This window comes from Setaria viridis, chromosome 9, assembly GCF_005286985.2.
Source record: "Setaria viridis chromosome 9, Setaria_viridis_v4.0, whole genome shotgun sequence".
NCBI lineage: Eukaryota > Viridiplantae > Streptophyta > Magnoliopsida > Poales > Poaceae > Setaria > Setaria viridis.
In genome coordinates, this window is record NC_048271.2 from 26,256,436 (window position 1) to 26,271,487 (window position 15,052).

Sequence of the window (15,052 nt, forward strand, 5' to 3'; positions counted from 1 at the left end):
ACAGATCAGTTGCAGTTTCCATTAGAGTATTCCCCCAAGGTTATCAATCTATGGAACAAGTGGGATGCTGGTTATCACTTTATACTAATCTTACTAACAGAATCAGGCAATATAAGTTGTGTCAAGAGACAAACTATTCTAAACTAACAAAGAGCAAAGGATGATACAAGATAAAAAACAAAGATAGATATGTGTTCCCTCCATAGGATCTAGGTTCACATGAATATGCATCTACTACACAAAAAGGGAATTGCCTTCGGCAACTTCACATCGGTTATGTGCTTGCTCCGCTCTTTCCCTCCTGCATACCGTCACTACACAGGGGTACTGAACAACTTCTCTCACACATCTATATCAAAGCATCCACAAAGTTAAGCTAATCACCATGATTACCACAAACTCTACTAATAATATGTGCTGATCAGAACACATATGAATGAAGCATTGCAATGACATAGACCATGAAGAATTGATAGGCATAAAGTACCTGTAGCAGTTACATATGAAGGATCCAAATAATCCTAGAGATGAACAGAGGCTTTACCCCATCATCTTACAGAGATTGATGCACAAAGGGGTCGAGGAGACTCTGGAGAACGTCGTCACCGAAGATGGTGGCGAGGGGGTGCAAGAACACCCTAGGCCGATCGCCCTCAGGGCTTTTTCACGCCTCCTGCCCTCCGCCGGCATTTGTCATCTTGGTGATCTGATCTATTCCCTATTTTTCATCTTGTGGGGGCGGTGGCTAGGTCTAAACTCATCGGTGTTATTCCTCCTTGTTGAATGTCCTTGTATTTATTGTTGTCGGTGTCAGTTGGGTGCTTTCAGGGCTAAGTATCTGGAAAATAACCCTAGGATCATTGAGGGCTTCCTCTTGGTGAAAGAGGGCATCGAACGGGGCTGAAAACATGCCAGGCCGATCGGCCTAGACCTCCATGGGCTGATCGCCTTATCCTGTTTTGGCCTCCAATGCCTGAGCGCTTCATATGAAAATTGTAGATCTCGTCGAGCCATGCAATTTTCCTTGTAAATTTGCCTCAATCGAAGTTCAGATAAGGAAGATATAGCCCGTGCAAGTTCAGCTTCTTTTGCAGGCCTGTAGTTCAATGTTCATGATTTGGGCCTTTCAATATCCAAAGTTTGGGCCTAAGTACGACTTGTAAAAAAACTCTTCATTTATGTTGCATTTCCTGTGATTTTGCAATATGGTCCAAAACACAACACATTCAATAATGGGGTTATTTCAAGTGCTAAGTGGCGGGTTAGTATAAGAATATGCATGAAAATACTATTCAAATGGCACTAAAAGTATGGCAATAATGAGCGTCAACACCCTTCCATCTGGCCTCTCACACCTCCCTTCATTCCCAAGTCTTCTCTAATGTTCTGGAGTTTTCTTATCGCTTGCATGTGGGCTTGGCATGACGATACCCTTAGGATAAAAATGGTTCTTGATAACCTATCAGATCTTCACTTGATTCACTTTGATCCCGAGATCAACTTGCCATATCTTCATAAACTTAGGGCCTAAACCTTTCCTGGAGGATTGCTCGCCAAGGATGCTAGGCCTTTCCTAGAGGATTGCTCGCCAAGGATTAGCATGAATGGGGCCCTAGGTCGATCAGCCTAGACCCTTTTTGGGTCCACTAGCCTTTGTATTTCTCTGGGTTAGTTTTATTCCAAACCAAAGTAGTTTCACCGTTCTTATGAAAAAAAGAGTATCAACCGTTCAACACCTATCATATCAAATATGTATTATACTAATATAGGTTTTTTTAGAAAAAAGAATTCAAGCCACTCCCCTAAAGTATGGTCAAAGTTTGAATAACTTCTAAATTATTTTTTCCCATTAATTATGTTAATTGATGAAATTTAGCCCAAATAAGATTTGTATTTTTTGCATGCATAAGTAGGGTTTAAGATTCAAATTTTGCAGGAGATAGCGGACATAATGACATATGTTAATATTATGATTTTTCATCACTATTTTGATATGATAAGACATCTAATAATAAATTAATCCATGTGATATAAAATTATATGAAAAATAATGATAAAAAAATGAGAATATATTTTAAACGTAACTTATGATATATTATCTCTATACAAAATTTTAGTTAAAACTTCACAATGGAGAAATAGAAAAAGAAATCTTATTGAGACAGTTGGTGTAAATAAACTCAAAATAGTTGAAGGGGTTATTGGATTTTAACCATATTTAAGACAGGTAATTTGAACTTTTACTTTTTCTTTTTACAAAATTAGTCAAACTACTGACTTCTGATAAAATCAGGTACTCCCTCCATTCCAAATTGTAGGCTGTTTTAACTTTTAAGTTCATAGATATTATTATGGACCTAGACACGTACATAATAATATCTATAAACTTAGAAAAGTCAAAACGACCTACAATTTGGAATTGAGGGAGTATTAAGGCCGTGTTTGGTTTCCACTTGCTTATTTTTAAATGAGACTAAACTCCCCTTTAGTTAGGGACTAAAGTTTAGTCCCCCCCAGTTTAGATGTAGGTACTAAAAACCATTTAATGACTTGAAGAATGACCACGTTACTCCTAATCATTGCTACCCCTTCCTTTTTTTTCCTTCCTCCCAGGCTGCTTCCCTCCCACTATTCTTCCTGGCGCGAAGAACTTTCTAGCGCTTCGTGCCATGTTGCTGGCACGTGCCCCCTTCCTGCCACGGTGCTGCCACGGTCCAAGTCGTCGGGGTCGGGGACGGCGGCAGAATGAGGGAAGGTGGGAGTTGTCGAAGAAGATGCTCCTGCGAGAAATAGTCACGGTAGTCGTTGCCATGGCCGTCCATGGCGTGGGGAGGAGCGGGGGCGGTGCCGGCGTAAGACGCGATGGGAGCGGATCCAGGGGGAGAAGCGGGGGCGCGGCGGCGGAGGTGTGGGGAGGAGCAGAGATGGCGGCGGGGAGGGCGGAGGGTGCGGCGACGGTGGAGCATGGAATGGGAGGCAGAAACGGATCGGGACGGGTGGGTGTGGAGGGGTGCGAAGGGGGAAGAGGGTCACGAACAAGCCATAAATGAGGGTAGGGGTTGTCCAGGGTACACTTAGTCCCCATAAGAAACCCCTTGGAAACTTATGGACTAAAGTTGAGGGACTATTTTAGTCCCCGTAAGCAAGTCTGTTAGGGACTAAACTTTAGGAGACTAAGAGCCTGTTTGGATGACATGTCCTATACTATAGGACATGTCACATCAGATATTTAGATACTAATTGCAAGTATTAAATATAATCTAATTATAAAACTAATTGCACAGATGGAGTCTAATTCGCGAGACGAATCTATTAAGCCTAATTAGTCCATGATTTGATAATGTGGTGCTACAGTAATCATTTGCTAATGATGAATTAATGAGGCTTAATAGATTCGTCTCGCGAATTAGTATAGGGGTTCTGCAGTTAATTTTATAATTAGCTCATATTTAGTCCTCCTAATTAGCATCCGAATCTTCAATGTGATATGTCCTAAACTTTAAACTTTAAGGACATGTCATCCAAACATGCCCTTAGCTTTGTCCTGCCTGAACCTAACTTTACCGATGCTAAAAAAAACATGATAACGCCGATGTTTGAAGTGTATAAAATGTTAAATAAATTCCCTGAAGTGGGACTCAACCCGACCCGACCATTTCCATTCCCAAATCGCACTGGACAGAAACCGAACTCGCCCGATCCCCACCAGGTAATCACATCCTCGCCGACGCCGGAGAAGCCGGAGCTCCCAGCCCGCCCGTCGTCGGTGCTCCTCGCCGACGCGATGGGGAGCGCGGACCTGGTACTCAAGCCGGCGTGCGAGGGCTGCGGCAACACGTCGGACCTCTACGGCACGGGGTGCAAGCACACCACGCTATGCAGCGACTGCGGCAAGTCCATGGCGCGCTCACGCGCTCGCTGTCTCGTCTGCTCCTCGCCCATCACCAGGCTCATCCGGGTACGGATCCGCTCCTTCGCCTCCCCCTTTCTCGCCGCGGGCATGCGGGTGTCGTCGAGACGGCTTTTGATGGCGGCGGTGGGTGACCTAGGTGACCGCCTCCCCCTTTCGCTACCTTTGCGCGCGTGACCTAGGGTTCGGTTGTATCGATTGGTTGCGGCGGTGCTAGGTGTTGTCTCGCGCGGTTTGTGCCAGTTGGGGTTCGGGGTTTGAGATGTTGCAAGGTGCGATTTAGTATTCTGACGACCCAATTAGCTGAATTTTGTTGCTCAGTACGCTAGTAACCGAGATTTCTGTTGGCTTTTGATATAATATATGATCGGAAAGAGTGGATTGGATGGTCATAGGGCTTGACCTTATTGGGTATATTGCTGTTTCTGTGACATGACATTGATGTGATCAGAAATGGCCTAATTCACGTTGTAAATTTTAGATGCTTGCTGATTCAGTTTAATGTTTGTCATAAATATGTTGCAGTGGCAAGCAATAGCTACATTTTTTGTTTGACTTGATGCCAATGTCTTCCTGGGCATTGTTACGGAAGAGCAACCACTTGCTTGTTTGATCATGCCAATACAACTTGGAGGATGTGATGTTTTCATCGCTCAAATAAATAAGACCCTAATGATAATTCACCTTGGGAACTTCACTTGGAACACATTTTTTGTAAAGCACTGCATAATCGAGATTTGGCATAATGACTTACCAATATGTGGCTGTTTTAAATCCATATTCTACTGGTGCAGCTAGTAGGACTATAAACTCTCCCACCTGATAAGGAATTGAAAGAATACCACTAGAACATATGGTAAAAATAGAGTTATTTTGAATTTTAGGAATCAGCTGTAGGGGATAAGTGTAGTTTTTCACCCTCTTGGAAATAAACAAAAGCTAAACACAAAAACACCACGAACAATCAGATTTGGTCACAAAAAGAACATGGCCGTTGTAGGTAGCCTGTGATGGAGGGGTAAACCAATGACACGAAAAAAGGGATATCACTCAAAGCTGACATTTTATGCTACATATGTATTGCGACGAATGTACACAAATTTGAGATGTCATCAGCCAATTTATGTTTATATAGTGTGTTCGGGACTTTGGGATAATACTAACCAAGAGGGTAGTTAATTTTGGGAAGTAATTGTAATGCCTTTGATCTTGCAGCCCTTAAAATATATATGTGCTATATGAGTTACATTCCTAATCTGCTTTATTGAAGTCATTTGCAAGGGTAGCTGAACTGAATACGAGAGCACTGGTTTAGTGTGACAATGAAATAGTGCACCTGAGAAACTGGCTTTCCTTGAAAAGTCTTATAGTATCTCTGTAGTTGAATATCATTGAGAATAAAGTAATATATTGTTAGTGTAATCCTTGTTGGATGCAATGTGGGTCAAGTCTTGTGTTAGAGTACAAGTCAAGTTGGTCTTGGAGTGCAGGTCAACAAGTCAAGTCTTTGCCTTAGGGTGTAAGGAAAAGACTAGAGTATCATGAGCAAGGCCCTTGTGCTATATAAAAAAGGGACGGGGCAGCAATGTAGTGCAAGTTTCAGAATGTTAAAGCATTGAAGTCATAACCATGTATGCTGGTGATGAAAATTCAACCAGACTGGCCTCTTTTATTTGTTCTGTATGGGCACGCTACCTAAGGACATATTAGGTAGAAAAAAAGTGTCCCAAGTTTTCAGTTCTGTTCTACTGTATGCTGGTGATGAAAATTCAACCAGACTGGCCTCTTTTATGTGTTCTGTATGGGCACACTACCTAAGGACATATTAGGATAGAGGTCATGCTAGTTTCACAATTTTGCAGGTGCTTCCTGTTCAATTAGTCAATGTGGCTGTTTACCCTCACAAAGGTTGTTTTCTTGTTTGTCGCTGCAGAAATCCTGTATGCAAGGCATTTTTTTAGGTTTGATATTTGATTGATTTGTTCATCTCTCAGAGCTAATTGCTCTTTGGCAGGAATATAATGTACGAGCTAATGCTATTACGGATAAGACATACTCTATTGGAAGATTTGTCACTGGTTTACCTCCTTTCTCGAAGAAGAAGAGTGCTGAGAACAAGTGGTCTCTTCATAAGGAGGGTCTACAAGGACGGCAGATACCTGAGAATATGCGGGTATGTGTGTGTATTCTTATTCTTCTTTTAGTTTCTTGTGAATGATTTTTATTTATAAGATGAGACTTTTCATTCTCCACCTGTCTTTTACTTTTAGGCGATTATCCATCATTTCTGATAGGATGCCTAGGTGACTAAGACCCCTATCACATTGTCTTCACCTTTCATTGCCTCTCATCTGTGCAACCTATTAGTGGTACATTAGAGCATCTCCAGTAGATTACCTAAACTGGATTGCTATACCTAAAAACTACCACAATACCTAAAAACCACAAAAAACTTGCTCCAGCAGCATACCTATATGGTTTGCTATACCTAAAATTTTTAGGCTATGACCTAAATTTCTCTTTCCTATATGCAAATATACCAATCCATCTCTTGGATTGCTAAATTTCTTTGCTCACCCGAGAGAAGCCAACTGTCGCTTGGTGGAAACTTCCACCGGCTATGCGTTGTCCCTCGCCGCATCTCTGATGCCGGCTGGGGTCTCCAGCGCCAGTGGAGCGCCGCCCTGTCGAGCTTGAACACCTCCACACCCTACCGGAGCCCATCTGCAACTCAGTCCGCGTGGGGGCCCACCGCACAGGCATAGGCGAGGGAGTGGATGGACGGAGCTCGAGGAGGTGGTGGTGGAGGATGGATGAGAAGCACGGTCTGGCGCCGGTTTGGGCTAGAGAATGACGGAGGAGCCCGAATCACGACGGAGGCCAGCGGAGGAGGTGGGACCAGCCTCGATTCGGGCCTTCCCGGATGGGTCTCGGCATCGACGCGTCGACCTGCAAGTGAGGCGCGCGTGCAGGTGAGGCTGCCTTCCCTGAGCGCCGCCTCCGGTGGTGTGAACGGTGCGGCAGATGAGCCGCGATGTCGGCGTGGGCGAGCGGCGGCGCGAGGAAGGGAGCAGCATTGGGCCCGTGCGTGCGGACCAGCGGCAGCCAGCAGGCAGAGTGGGAGGGGAGCAGCGGCGGGCAGGTGCAGGTTTTGCCCAGCGCACGCCGCCAATCGTATGTCTGCCAACGTGCGGGTGGCTGATCGTTGCGTCCGCGGTTCACCAATGTGCAGGTGAAAAAAGGACTGACGCTGTGCTGGTGAGGATGTGGGCGCTTTGGCGCACCAACATGAGGGCGCCAAACGAAGAAGCGGCCAAATGTAAGTGAGGATGTTTAGGGATTTAGGTAAGAGTATGATAGAGAAGGAAGGTACAAAAGACCATTGGACAATGGTGGGGCTCTGAAACCTAGTAGATCCACACCGCTTGATTCCACTCCATGTCATTCCTAGTTCATCCGTGCCTTCCATTAAACACCCCCTGCCCCCCTATAATTCGATCCTCACTGCATCTTTCCTAGAGCCCAATCCTCAACCACTGCTTTTGTAAGCTCCTCATATCCCTGTTTCCTGGACACAGCTGGAAAAAGTGATGGTGATTTTTTCACTGTATCCGACTGGATACCTAGTCGATTATTCATCACCTAGGCAATATGTCTGGAATTCCAGACGTCCTTTGTCTCATATCAGTGATAACATAACTGTTTTTTCACTGAAAGTATTCCCTAATGCAATTTTTAGATGTAAAGGAAATGACATTCCAATGGCAAGATGTTAGTTCCTCACATATTGTAACATGTGGCTGTTAAAACAAGACTGCCTATTGTATTTGTGCTAATCTTTAATCTGGCTCCATCATATTTTTGTTTGAACAACCCTCTTCAGCCTTCCTCAGACCCCCAGGCTGTAAACATTTTTATTTGTGGTGATAGTTCTTATATTAGATTGCATTTTTAGAAATAACTATCCTGTCTGCTATTGCTATTTAGTTTGTGCAGTTAGCTCTATTGACTATATGCATGCATTTTTGGAAACGCAGGAGAAATACAACAGGAAACCATGGATTTTGGAAGATGAAACAGGCCAGTATCAGTATCAAGGTCAAATGGAAGGATCACAGTCAGCTACAGCTACATATTATTTGTTAATGAGGCACGGCAAGGAATTTAATGCATATCCTGCTGGTTCTTGGTAATACACTTGTTCCACATCTTATTGTGCATTTGTGATTGCTGTTGTGTTAGGTCAGATCAGCTTTCATGTAGACTGCTAAGTAGAAGTGATGTTATTTAAGTCCCATTACTGTAACTTTGTCCATTTGATTTTGATGTCATTTACTTATCTAGTACAAAATACAACGGTATGAAAGTATGCAATGACAAAAGTGTTGTCTATAACAAATTACTTGAACCATCATGTCTAAACAAGCTAGAATGATATCATTTGTCGAAGCTATAATGATGTGACATGAAAAATCATTTTTTGGTGACCAGAGGGAATAATATACAAAGTTAACTGCAGGAAACAGTTTGACAAAGGTGTTTGTTATTAGTACTTCTTCATCATGATTACCTATGTTTATTATAGTAGTTACATTGTATTGTACCTGGAAGTTATAGAAAGATCCACCCCCCCCCCCCTCCCCTCACACAGCAAACTAATATATCATTTTTTGCTTAATTGTATCCTTATTCAGGTATAACTTCAGTAAAATTGCACAGTACAAACAACTAACACTGGAGGAGGCTGAAGAAAAGATGAATAAGAGGAAGACCAGTGCAACTGGTTACGAACGTTGGATGATGAAAGCAGCTGCAAATGGGCCAGCTGCCTTTGGTTCAGACATTAAGAAACTTGAGGCCACAAACGGTGGGGAAAAAGAAAGTGGTCGTCCTAAGAAAGCAAAAAATAACGAGGAAGGTAATAATTCTGATAAAGGTGAGGAGGATGAAGAAGAGGAAGCAGCACGCAAGAATAGGCTCGGACTCACTAAAAAAGGCATGGATGATGATGAGGAAGGTGGAAAAGATCTAGACTTCGATTTGGATGATGAAATTGAGAAAGGTCTGCGTTTTAGTTTTCGTGGATTGTAATACTTCTGCAGCTAATCTGATCTCTATTTCATAGTCTTACAATTGCAAAATACCATTATGTTTCAACCCTTATTTGCTCAGCTTGCAATTGCGGTTTGATACTCTTTCTGTTGTTCAGGAGCTATAACTATTATACTGAGCTATTACATGGTAACTTTGCTCTTCTGATTATTTCATGATTTTCCCAAAGGACAACATATCTTTGGATAAACTTAAAACCTAGGTTTAGATATAGCTGCATAAAATCCTGGTTTCATGGCTTGTGGCATGCTTATGGTCATATTGTTTAAACCCACCGCAACTGAATCCTATTTGTGCTGTTCTGTTTGCACTGCTACTCTGTCACAGTCGCCAACGTTGGTGATAAAGTTGTGCTGCACGTGGTACTGGGATGTCATCTAGTTGGTTTTGACTAAAAACTTGAGGCCACAAGACAAGAAACACGGAACTTTTAAATTCTATCTCAAAAATTAATAAGCATATGCTTGTGATAGTTACACATTCGTCCATGACAATGATCTTGACAATAGCTATATTTACCACATGATCATTAAGTGGCGGCAAATGCTGCTGTATTTTGTTAATGGACAATTTATTTTTACAACTATGCCTAATGTTGGGCCATAGAGCTATTGAATGGCTTTGTTGTTTTTTTCTTTTGCAACAGAGCTATTCAAATACGTTTGCCCTGCTAAGAATATAAATATTGCCCTTAATATCATTAGTGTATTTATATTGCTCCAAGTTTGGACTTTTACTGGAGAATTTATTTACCAGGTGATGACTGGGAGCATGAAGAAACATTCACAGATGATGATGAGGCTGTAGATATCGATCCAGAGGAACGGGCGGATTTAGCTCCTGAAATTCCTGCTCCACCTGAAATTAAGCAGGTTGATATATACTATTGCGAATTACTCAGGATTACAAACTGCACCTCTTCTAATACCTTTTTCTCACGGAACACCTTCACTCAGTACTGAAATTTGATGCTGTGGATCTTATGGGGTTTTTTGGATCCCAAATTTTATAAAAAAATAGATTTGGTTAAACCAGATTTTAGCCTAATCACTTAAAACCCCATGGTTAGATAGCATAAAGTTGGGGGATCCAAAATCAGTTTTGTTAAAACTCAAATATTGGGTCTATATAAAAAAAATTCCTGGTTTAACTATTTCCTGTTTTACTCTTTCTTATGCTGCATGATTAAAGAAATATCTTAAGGTACTAGTGCTTTCCTGACGCGGATTTGATTGATTAAAAGTAAGGAAAAGCGATCTGGTGCGATATATAATATTCTTTTCCATGGTTAATAGTGGTTAGTTTCTGTTAGTGTAATCCTTGTTGGATGTTAGTATGCGTCAAATCCTTTCTTAGTACAGGTCAAGTCTTTGCCTTACAGCGTGTTCGGCTGGCTGCTGCTGCTCGGCTCTCTGTCGCAGCAGCTGTAACACGCAAGCTGCAGCAGGCAGCAGCTGTAACACGCAAGCTGCAGCAGGCAGCAGCTCTCTGCTGCTGCAGCAGCAGCCAGCCGAACGAGCTGTTAGAGTGCAGGTCAGGTCTTTGCCTTAGAGTGCAAGTCAGGTCTTTGCCTTAGTGTGTAAGGCAAGACTTGAGTCTTCATGAGTAAGGCACTAGGGCTGTCTTGTGCTATAAAAGGAGAGGTGGTGCAGCAAGTGATTGCAGCAAGTGAATGAGAGAAGGGGGAGGAGTGTAGTGGTGTGGTGTTGATCAGTTTGCAAGTGAAGCAAGTTGATCAGTGTGTGAGTGAAGCACGGAGTGCGTGCATTGTGAAGCATGATTAGTATACAGCAGTAGTGGCTGTGTGCTAATTGAGTGATTAGTGTACAGCGTGTGGCTGTGTTAGTGGAGATAGCTGCGTGAGTGTTCTTGGCCGGGTTGTGCGGCTGAGACGCAGTTTAGTGCGTGTGTGTTTGTGCTGTGTTAAAATCAGTGTAACCAATGTGTTGAACTGTGGTGAATTTTAGTGCAAAAGAGGGTGCTGGTGTGCAGTGCCACAAAAGTAGTCTGTGTGTTCCTCACCTGTGAGTGGCTGGTGTGATCTTGGGAGGTGCTAGAGGCTAACAGTTTCTCATTTTCTTTTCCATGGTTATTGAATTTCAATTGCAAATGGCAATATTCTGATTGAGATACTTGCAGGATGATGAAGAGAACGAAGAAGAAGGTGGCCTGAGCAAGTCTGGCAAGGAATTAAAAAAGCTGCTTGGGCGCGCTGCTGGACTAAATGATTCAGATGCTGACGAGGATGAAGAAGAAGAAGATGTACTGATTCATTCTCTTAAAATAGTAACATTTTAATTATGCACTAAGGCTATTTTTTAATGGAAATATAAGGAGTTATCTTTTCTTCATCCAGCAGGAAGACGAGTCATCTCCAGTGCTTGCTCCAAAACAGAAGGATCAAGTTAAGGATGAACCTGTAGATAACAGCCCAGCTAAACAAACACCATCAGGACATGCTCGCAGCACACCTCCTGCTTCCAAATTCAAGCAAAAGAGAAAATCAGGTGCTGATGATACAAAAACTTCTGGTGGTGCAGCTTCAAAGAAAGCAAAGGTGGAATCGGTTAGTAATCTATGCTTACTTTAAATGTGTAAAAAAGAAGAAATGGCGAACTTGCAGTTTTTACACAAGTATGCGCTATTTGTTTTTTTACGTATGTAAATAATAATTCCTTTTTGTATAGGATACGAAAGCATCGGGCATTAAAGAGGAAGCACCAGCTTCGGCAAAACCTACATCAAAGACCTCTGCTTCATCAAAAAGTGGGACAAATGTGTCACCTGTCACAGAGGATGAAATCAGGAGTGTTCTTCTTGCTGTGGCTCCAGTAACCACACAAGATCTAGTATCCAGATTCAAGTCTAGGCTTCGAGGTCCAGAGGTAGGCCTCTTTGATACCATTCTTATGTTTACTTGTCATCTACATATCACTCTCTCCGTCCCAAATTGTAGGTCGTTTTGGCTTTTCTAGGTGCATAATAATATTTATGAATCTAGAAAAGTCAAAACGATCTACAATTTGAAACGGAGGGAGTACCATTTTGCATGCTTAGATTACAGTCATCTAATCGAACCTAGTCGCCATAGTTAGTGCCGATAAGACAACTAGTAGTCTGCACATTACCATTTTGCAAGCTTAGAACTTAGATACCAACAGCAATAGTTAGGGAACCACTAAGAATTGTTCAACCATGGCCACTTTGTAATAAACCACTAATACCTTTTGAATTATAAACTATCATAAACCACTAATACCTTTCTAATTATAAGTTATGGTTGACATGATGCACGGAACAACATTATTTCTTTAACCTCATCAGTGAGCTTGTTACTTCGTTTGTGGTATAATCAGTCATCAAACATTAAAATCTTAACTTCTTAATTATGTCTGTTTAACGTCAGTTGTGGTTGCATTGCAGGACAAGAATGCTTTTGCTGAAATTCTGAAGAAAATCTCGAAGATACAGAAGACGAATGGCCACAACTACGTCGTCCTTAGAGATGATAAGAAGTGAAGAACCCAACTTAGGTGTTGACTTCGTTTATTGCAACCGGTAGCTGTGCTGTGTACTTCGGATATAAAAGATATTTGTAACATGCTGCACTTTGGAGATAAATAAGGTTGTAACATGTATTAGAAGAGTTGTCTTCTAACCCCTTTACGTAGACTTTGTGTTTTCGAGGCAAGCGATATTTCTTCTGCTCTGCGCGATACATCCGACCTTGAAAAACGAAACGATGCTAGTTACTACGTTACAATTTTCTTAATTTTCTTTATTAAGGGTCTTTCATCTTTGATCATTGAAGAACAATTTATACTCTTAGTCTTAGGTCATCCAAATGGGCTCTCCTCCCTGCCCTCCCTCTCTCTCTAAGGGCTTGTTGGACAGAAGAGTATTTAAGTGGAATGAAGGGGGTTGAGTCTAAAATGAGCTAATATTCCCTCCAATCCTTTTCATTCCACTTCAATTCATTGTTATCCAAACAACCTCTAAAGTGCTACGTCATCAAGAGCGTTTTGAGTAGATGAATGAATCAATCCTCTTTAAAGTAGTTGAAGGGACCGTGACATCCTAGGGGTGAATTACGTGTTGTAAAATTTAAGCCGCACATATAAAAGTCTATTTCAATTTCTATCTAAATGTGCACTAGATTTTTCTATATGTTGCTACCTCCACCGCAAAAGAGTTTTGCACCCTAGGTTCCAGTCCTATAAATTACACATGACAATTTTAGGAAAGGTAAACGCGGATTGTAAAGTGCAATATGAAATGCGAAAAGTAAAATGAGGTATAGAAGGCAAAATTCCTTCACGGCGACATGGTGACTTTTACCGAGGTATCGGAAAGCAAAACTTTCCACTAGTCCTGGAGCTCCTTTCGAAGGGAATGCTCGCGCAAGGGTATAAACTTCTTGGTCAAATAACTTCGTAGGATAGCTGAGTGGCCTTCTCCACGCGCAAGTGGGTCTCCGCTCCTAGCCTCTCCCGAATGCTCCTTGCCGCTCTTCACTTGGTAGAGTTTCAACACCTATGGCCTCTCCTTCCTACAAGAAGCACCGTCGCCCACTCCACAAACTCAATTGGAGGATCTCACAAGACTTATATGCTCCGGATTTACAACTCTTGGTGCACCGATACAAAGGAGGTGTGCAAACCTCGCCTAACTCTAGGCTATTCCCTAAAGCAATGTGCTAATAGGCCTAAACTAGCACTAATCAAGACCTAAGCCTTATCCTAATTGCCTTAACCTTCTCTTGAGCACTTTGGTGGCTAGAGTACTTGTGTGTATGTGAGAATCAAGCCTATAGGTTCTCCAAGCTCTAACACACATGAATGGCCGGGCAAAGGGGTATATATAGAGTCAACCGCAAAATCTAGTCGTTGCTCCAACGGTCACCAAGACTGCAGTCACCGACTGATTCGGTGGTGTTCAGAGGGCACGTCCGTATGAATCAGCCACTGACACCTAGGCCCAAGGTCACCGACTTATTCGGTGCCTCATCTTGATCATCATCGTATGAATCGATGGTCCACTGAGCCGCTACCTTCACATGTCACTAACCCATTCGATGCCCTGGAGCATGGATCATGCTCCCACCGTATGAGTCGGTGAGGCTATACATTAACTCTCAAAGTTCTAGAGCCGATTTTGAGTCGATGCTGAGGCGAGCCAACGATCACTGACTGATTCGGTGAGGATCATGCTCACACTAAATGTGTCCGTGGTAACGGTGCACGCTCCTTAGCCTTGCTGCTGTCCTCCGTGTCATCGACTGATTCCGTGCATTTGCAAATGGTCACCGTATGAATCGGTGGAATGTGTCGGTGCATATTTTCAGCATGATTCGCTTCAAGTCTTCACGTGTCTTCATCCCAGCTTCATTACCATCATTTGTACTATCATTTGGATGCCATAGAATTCTTCCAAGTCTTTCTTTTTCTTCTCATTTTGATGGTTTTGTAATTCATCCTTGGGACCTGTAAAACGTCTACAAAGGTAGTTCTTGCAAACACATCAGTCCCAATGAATGTTGTCATTAATTACCAAAATCATTATGGTCTAGGGCCATTTTCCTTACAGAAGTGTTGTTTTGTTCTTTCATAGTCTGGCGTTGGTAGGGTTGTGGATGCTCCGGCTTGGGGTTAGAGATAAAAATGGCTTCTAGTCATTTGGAGGAACCATTTTGCTACACTATGGAATATTTTTACAAGTTAGGAGTCATTTTGGGAGCACTCCTAAGTAGAGCTCAATGTGTGATGCTTAGGATTGGAGGGTTGTCTTTTACTCCTAGTTTGGGCTAGATAACATGTGCTCGTCTTGCTCCAACTCTTATCATAATGAGGCTTGGCACGTTTAACTTATAAAGATGAAGGAATATAAAGATGAAAGAAGAGCTCGACTTGTTAACTTCTAAAAAAAAATGAAAGAAGAGCTCGGCTGGTTAAAAGCTCGAGTGAGGTCGTTCAAACAAATTCGAATCTAGACAGTGTTGATCACAAAATGGAAAATATAGAAGAGCCTTTT

The 15,052-nt window shown here is 42.3% G+C and overlaps 1 protein-coding gene across 2 annotated transcripts; it reads left to right on the forward strand.

Annotated features, from left to right (window-relative positions):
• Window positions 1-3,639: 3,639 nt before the first annotated feature.
• LOC117838280 (transcription initiation factor IIF subunit alpha) lies at window positions 3,640-12,713 on the forward strand. 2 transcript variants are annotated; one of them, XM_034718237.2, is made up of 9 exons: window positions 3,640-3,958; window positions 5,925-6,083; window positions 7,948-8,099; window positions 8,605-8,972; window positions 9,779-9,894; window positions 11,162-11,284; window positions 11,382-11,588; window positions 11,710-11,907; window positions 12,446-12,713. In XM_034718237.2, exons 1-9 carry the CDS (start codon window positions 3,785-3,787, stop codon window positions 12,539-12,541), a joined length of 1,593 nt encoding a protein of 530 aa, XP_034574128.1. In that variant the 5' UTR covers window positions 3,640-3,784; the 3' UTR covers window positions 12,542-12,713. The 2 variants fall into 2 exon arrangements, with proteins under 2 accessions (XP_034574128.1, XP_034574127.1); XM_034718236.2 differs by having other exon boundaries at window positions 3,641-3,958; window positions 11,379-11,588.
• Window positions 12,714-15,052: the final 2,339 nt, after the last annotated feature.

Excerpts from the sequence above, each read along its gene's own strand:
- LOC117838280 (XM_034718236.2), top strand. The coding sequence starts at position 3,785 with ATGGGGAGCGCGGACCTGGTACTCAAGCCGGCGTGCGAGGGCTGCGGC. Across the intron at positions 8,973-9,778 it reads GGATGATGAAATTGAGAAAG|GTGATGACTGGGAGCATGAA; the intron begins GTCTGCGTTTTA and ends TTTATTTACCAG. Across the intron at positions 11,908-12,445 it reads CTAGGCTTCGAGGTCCAGAG|GACAAGAATGCTTTTGCTGA; the intron begins GTAGGCCTCTTT and ends GTTGCATTGCAG.